This window comes from Oryza brachyantha, chromosome 4, assembly GCF_000231095.2.
Source record: "Oryza brachyantha chromosome 4, ObraRS2, whole genome shotgun sequence".
Classification (NCBI taxonomy): domain Eukaryota; kingdom Viridiplantae; phylum Streptophyta; class Magnoliopsida; order Poales; family Poaceae; genus Oryza; species Oryza brachyantha.
Genome location: NC_023166.2, coordinates 6313160 through 6320167, shown reverse-complemented (window position 1 = coordinate 6320167; position 7008 = coordinate 6313160). Strand labels below are relative to the sequence as shown.

The following is a 7008-nucleotide window of genomic DNA, read 5'->3' as shown; positions in this document are numbered from 1 at the left end:
TTTACTGGCAGGACTTACACCGACTGCTGAATTCTGTCACTATAACTTTTTAGCGTCAAATTGTCAGTCGTTGTAACCGCTTTTACCGTCAGATCGTCTATCCCTAATCTATATAGATTTACAACATCATAATTGACAATATTTTCAAACGATTTTGGATGGATTAATGCCCCCATATAAGAGTTATATTGGTCATATATACAACTTCGTAATTAATGAGCTTTTCATTTGAAACCATATAGATGTTAGAAAAATGCTATACGTTTGAAACCACAATAGTCAAATAAATAGGAAGAAGATTGTAGTCAGCTCATATTCATAGGTGAGATCATAAGAGTGTGTTGGGTTGGAGTAGGGCCGCGTTCGCCCCCCTGCTAAACTTATCTCCCTCGTTTCCTGCACGCATGTTTTTCGAACTATTAAATGATGTATTTTTTGCAAAAATTTTCTATAGGAAAGTTGTTTTAAAAAATCATATTAATCTATTTTATATTTTTTTAATAAGTAATAATTAATTAATCATGTACTAATCTATTGCTACGTTTTCTGTGCCGGGTAAATTAACTTATACCCCTTCCTCGTCGAGCGCAGCCTAAATCTTGAGATAAAACTCATGTGCCACCTATATTTAGACACCATGAAAATGTTATTAATTATGGTTCATAAGTTATGGCCCGTAAGATAACTCATCATCAGTGATGGATCATAAGTTATCGTCTATCCGCGATTACTTATCATCAGTGATGGTAAATTATGATCTGTCACGCATGAAGTTTCTTGCCTGTAACAACTTACCTATGGTGAGACCTATACCTGTCACACATGAGGGCTTCGGCAGTTGTGAATGATTCATGACAAAGGCTCATTGTATCCTTTCAGTAGAAATTGTACGTGAAAATTTCTCAATAAAAGAAACATACAACAACACTAGTAGATGGAGGAAACGTCAAAAGTGAAATCATGCGAAAATTAAGGAAATATATATAAACGATTTGAACAAAACGATGAATCAGAAGATATAAACTAAAAAAATTGGCATAGAACATCACATTTTCTAACCCTACACTTTCATCAAAGTCCGAGAAACAGTTTTGAACGTTGAAAAAGTGCAGTGTAGGAGTAACTTGCGACGGCTTCAGTTGTTGCCCATGTCAGACAGTCACAAGTTTTTTAAATTTTTACTGAAACTTAGCACAAATTCTTTGAACTCAAACTTAAGTAATGTCAGACCATGCTACAATACACCAAACAGGTGAATAAATGCATCCAATTAATTTATTCAAGCTGTTTCTGGCTGTCTTTCCAGCAATTTCACATCACACCAACTGTACAACTGGATAAATATCACATCTACTACAAACCGTGCCCCCATTTCTCAATTTGTTTGTACAGATATACTCCATATGAAGTTCTTATCACTTTTGCTTCTTAACTACACATTCCACTTGATATAGTTTCTATGAGTGTATCAGGTTGAGACTGAAATCCCACAATCTTTTGGCAAGGTCCATGTCGAGCGCATGAGATTTTAATTCAGTGATATCGCAGTCAACAAAGAATTTGCCAGTGACTCCAGCAACCTGAGGATGCAACGCCACATAGCACACTGTGGCTGCACCCTGCAAAACAAACCATGCTAAGCAGTGAGTATCTGTGTTTGGATGGTTTGCACATTCTTTTTCCGATAATGGGAGTAGTACATTTTCAAGGAGACTTTTTCTTAGTACCAGTTAGTTAATATGTTTAATAACACAAACTCTACAAAAGAATAGTCCCTGATAGAGTCATAATAATATTAGACACTGTTTTTTCAGGTTACAGGAAACCATTGAAAATTATATAAGCAATAAATACAGTTTTCTAAAGTATCATATTTATTAGGTTAACCATTGCATGACACCACTTACAACTTGTGCAAGGATAAAAGGTTTAGACTTAATTTATGTGTTTCCCTTCAAAAAAAGGTTTTTGGAAAAACATACGCGTTACACTTTAAGGAAACGCATGGACTAAAATTGCAGACAAAGATGACTGGAACTTACCTGTTCAACACCTTTAACAAAAAATTTACCAGCTGTGGATAACATACCTGAATTTTTTTTAAAAAAAAAGAAGGAAGAACATCACTTTCAGTTTGCAGGTAACATGGCAATAAACTACTGTTTAAACATACTAACACAGAGCACTCTTTCCAGTTCATTTTTCTGTTGATTAAAAAGTAAAGTGCAAATGCAGCAGGGGCTTCTAAAACTTGCACAGCACAACCATAGTGATTTTCCATATATGAAACATTTTATAAATAAATAACTATTCTCCACAATTCTTCCTATATGCAATAGCTATGCATTTAAATTTTAAATGCGCAAGGTAATTCTGAAAAAAATTATAGAGGAGAAATAAATCAGACTAATGAGGTATAAATAATTTATATCCACAAATTAAGATAACAGTGGTGACAACTTATGTCTAAACTTATTACTCACTGGGTAAAAGAAAATCATGCCTCATAGGTGATTGTTTGGCTTTTTAGGGAAAAAGCCAAACAAAATATTTGCAACGAAAAATAATTTGTGAATAAAACTTTTTATATACATGTTATTAGAGATCTAAAAGTCAGGGTTAAAAAAATAACCTACGATGAGAAAACCTCGAAATCAACTCCAAATTTAAGGTTGAAAATTCAAATTTTGGTTTATAAGCATAAGCAGAAATGAAAAGATAAGGGTGGTAGTATAAGATGATATGAGCTCAAACAAGCAAGTCGAACGAAAAAGTCGACTAGCCAAAAAATGCATTAGTTACCAGCTAGATAAGATAGATAAAAGTAAATATTGTGTGACATTCAACGAACATCCATGAACATGAGGGTTGAAATGGGATTATTTTGCCAGTAAGTGTAGATACTTGTCAGATATATCCATACCATTTATGAACGCCATGTGACGCATAATGTTGGTGACAACACCTCCTGGATGCAGAGAGTTGACTGTTACTTTTGCATCTTGTTCCTTTAGCAGGCAAATACTTATCGTTAACTAAATCAGTGAAACTTTTTAAAGTGGTAATGTGATCACTGATAGCATGTATTCGCAGAACAGCTCCATAGCATATAACATGCCAATTAATTTTCATGCTTTGTTGGTATTTTACTACTAGGAGGATTATTTTACTGATAACTCCATATTATTAACATAGCTACATGGTTTTGTCAACAATAAGATAAACATACTACATATTTTTTCCTTTTTAATTGGTCACAAAAAGGTATAATTTTGTGAACAAACACTGTGCATGATTAAACAAACAACAGTTAGTGTGAATCACCATTGTTCCAAAATGTACAAGTTAAAGGAACACAAGAAGGAAAGTGGAACCTTCAGGATGCTAGATAGTAAATTGGAATGCAATATGTTGGCAAGCTTGGATTGGCCGTAAGCCAGGAATTTGTTATACCTAGCAAGACAGAATAAAAAAATTATATTCAAATATGATACTTTTCTACAGTATCTGTTTGCTTATCTCTGGTCAATTGAAAAGGTAAATAACATCCTGGTCAAAAAAAAGGTAAATAACATGTAAAAGAGACAGTATACATTGAGTTAGAAAGTAATACCCAGATTCATCATTGATCTTATCAAAACGAATCCCCTCTCGGTAAGGATGCTTGTAGCTGTCAGAGGCAACTATCACAACCCTTCCTTCTATACCACTTTCTATAGCTGTAACTTTCATCTTCTCAAGTAAAAGATTGGTCAGTAGAAAATGTCCTGGATGACATGATCAATTGCAGAAAGCAGTTACACAATAATAACATAAATTTTGCTTGTGACAAGTACCAAAAAGTGTTGCAAGATGAGTAGTCAAACCAAATATGGTTAGGAAAAAGTTTAAAAGTCTCTCTTCGTAACAAACAGAAACTGAAACTATAAAATTCCATATTTTTGGTAAAACCTGCTTGCCAAAAAAAAAATCTGCAGTTTAAGGACTGGAAGAGGGGGCGGGGCGTACCAAGGTGATTTGTTGAAAAATGCAGCTCAATGCCATCCTCTGAAAGCTTAAAGGGTACAAATGCAATCCCTGCATTATTACTTTAAATAGAGAACAATAAAGTTGTTTTCTTGAACCTAAAATGCACAATGTGTTCCTCACAAAAAAAAAGGAACAATGTGTCAAAAAAATAAAACTATTCAATATAAATGGAATAGAAGTTTTTACTTGAGGACTCATGGCCGCTACTGACACAACCCAGTTATGCACAAATATTGACTGAAACAGGCTTTGAGAGTGTTTCAAGATTCCAAATTCCCAATATCAGCTAAAATTGGCTGAGTTCAATAAAGTTTCCATCATATAAAAAAGTATCAGCTAAAATGCTCATTCCGGTTTGTTATGCACCAAAATATCTATGTTCTAAACAGTATGGCTGCTACATTAATCCTGTAAAAGAGCATAATGTATTGGTCCACCAAACAATGCCAATGTATCCAATCTTGAGATGCACTTACATCAGAATGTTCAGAGGAAGATTCAGTGCATTGAAACTCTCCTCAAATCTCCTTACCGACGACATCGAGCTAAGGTCAAGATCCAGCATCTCAACCTTTGCAGCCGGGCTTTGTTCGACGATCTCATCCCTCACACGCGCACCGGCAGATGAGTTCCTGACCCCCATCACAACATGCACACCCCGCATCGCGAGAACCCGGCATGTTTCAGCACCAATCCCACTGGAGGCACCTGCAAGAACCAATCCCCAATCAGCAGTGATGCCCCGACAGCAATTCAGGCCTGCAACACAAAATTTTATTTACCAAGCATGAATTGAATCAATATGCAAGATTGACTACTACTATGTCCATTTGCATCCTACTGGACAGTGAACTGTGGGCAAGCTGACAAGAACAAGACATTGGGGGTAACACTAGGGTTTCCCCCAAATCAGAAAAAGTATGAGTAAACTCATCTCATTCAAGCTGTTCTTGGATTTGAGCTGGGAATGTTAAGAATCGGCCGCAGAGGAGTCAGCCATGAATCAGCGGGTGCTAATTTGCTATGAACTGAACCAAGAAACGACCACAGCTGGAGAGATGATGGATACGATACCATTGACTGCGGAAATTAAGTGGGGTAGTTCACTTACCGGTGACGACGGCGACGAGGCCGGAGCCGTCGATGCCGGCTGTGACCTCCTCGGCGGTGGACGACGCCGAGAATCCGGAGGGGCCCCTCCGCCTTAGCAATCCCCACATGGCGTGCGACGGTGCGCTCTTGCTCCGGCGAGGAGGCAAACTTGCTTAAATTTTACTTCTGAAAAACAAATTATCCTGTCCTATAGGACGTTTTAAAATTTTAAATGGCTAAGCGGTGTTTGGGACAAGGGACTAAATTTAAACACTTATTATAAATATTACACTAGACTATTAATAAAATTCATTCATAATCTTGGATTAATTCATGAGACAAATCTATTAAACCTAATTAATCCATGATTAGCCTATGCGATGCCACGGTAAATATGCTCTAATTATAGATTAATTAGGTTTAGAAAATTTATCATACAAATTAGCTCTCATTTCTATAGTAAATTTTATAATTAGTCTATGTTTAATATTTATAATAAGTGTCCAAACATCTGATGTGATATAGGGGCTAAAAAGTTTAGCTACATCTAGACACCCCCTAAATTCTTTATTGATGTTTGGTCAAATTGTATATGTTCTAAAGTGTCAATCCGATTATGGATGACAAATGCAAATCAGTGTATACAAATAATTAATTCAAGGATATACACAAATGAATGAAATATTAACAAGTTGATGAGTATGCCAAAAAGTTCTCTCAAGATAGTGATGATTCTTTTTTTGAAAAATCAAATGGTCTTGGAGTTGGGAACTTACCTAATCAGAAAATAATGAGCCTCCTGGCATATGAATATTCTCCATTACCAAGTCTCTGTATAATGCAGTATTTTATATTAAAAAAAACTCATAAGCCCGTACGTAATCTTACCGGGATGGGCCGTTTTAATACATGAACATATTACTTTACTTGTAATTTAGGCTATGCTCGGTTAGCTGGATATGTCTGGATAGAAGATGGTCGTCCGGATTTTTGATGTGTTTGCTTTATGGGCAAAACTAGATAGGGTGGTTTAGAAAGAAAATATTTCACAAAGATATTAGATGGATGTATCTAGCCAAATGGTTAGATGAGCTCATCCAGCCTCACTAACCATCATCAATAGTAATTGTTAGTGATAATTAGTTTGTTTTCTCATTAATTATTAATTACTAAGTTTAAATTAGTGTTAATTAATGATAGATATATTTTGTTGTTAATTTATACTAATTATGATCAAATCTATAATAATTAATTTATATTATAATTTATAGTAATTCAATATGCCCATCCCATCCATCTTTATTCATACAACCAAATAAAAATGGATCATCCTATCCATTCAACCAAACATAAAACTAGATCACCATATTTTTAAAAATTAAATAGTCATATTACATTCCACCTTGACCACCAACCAAACGCACTCTTATCAAACCACTAGGACGGATCTAGCGAGGGGCTGATGGGGCTCTAGCCCCTCTACACGCTATATCCTCTATGAAAAATAGGGGAGAAAAGAGAGGGGCTGAAGGAGGAAGAAGATAACCATCCCTAACCTCTGGATCCACCGCGGTCAAACTATATGTCTAACCAGCTACTTTCAAAGAACTCCATGGAAATGAATCAAGCTTCAAAAACCCTGTGTTTAAACAGTTCGAATTTAGCTAATTGTAAAATATTCCATGTCACAATATAGTCCATGCAACATTGCAACCTACAGGTTCGCGGCAGGTTTGACCGGCCAATCACAAATAGAGTAACCATTTAAACTTTTAAAACATCTTATAAAACAGGTGTATTTGTGATTGGAAAAGCAAATCATTAAATTTGAATTTTGGAATTATATTGGTAAAAATAAAAGTTCAATGTTGTAGAGCTTTATCTTCA

General features: G+C 35.4%; 1 protein-coding gene across 2 annotated transcripts; it reads right to left on the bottom strand.

Annotated features, from left to right (window-relative positions):
- Window positions 1–1213: 1213 nt before the first annotated feature.
- Window positions 1214–5312, bottom strand: LOC102710118 (short-chain dehydrogenase TIC 32, chloroplastic-like). 2 transcript variants are annotated; one of them, XM_006653185.3, is made up of 8 exons: window positions 5141–5312; window positions 4506–4788; window positions 4009–4088; window positions 3614–3767; window positions 3375–3453; window positions 2924–3008; window positions 2043–2089; window positions 1214–1619 (listed from the first exon to the last, which is right to left on the bottom strand). In XM_006653185.3, exons 1-8 carry the CDS (start codon window positions 5247–5249, stop codon window positions 1458–1460), a joined length of 999 nt encoding a protein of 332 aa, XP_006653248.1. In that variant the 5' UTR covers window positions 5250–5312; the 3' UTR covers window positions 1214–1457. The 2 variants fall into 2 exon arrangements, with proteins under 2 accessions (XP_006653248.1, XP_015692211.1); XM_015836725.2 differs by having other exon boundaries at window positions 1215–1619; window positions 4506–4737; window positions 5141–5311.
- Window positions 5313–7008: the final 1696 nt, after the last annotated feature.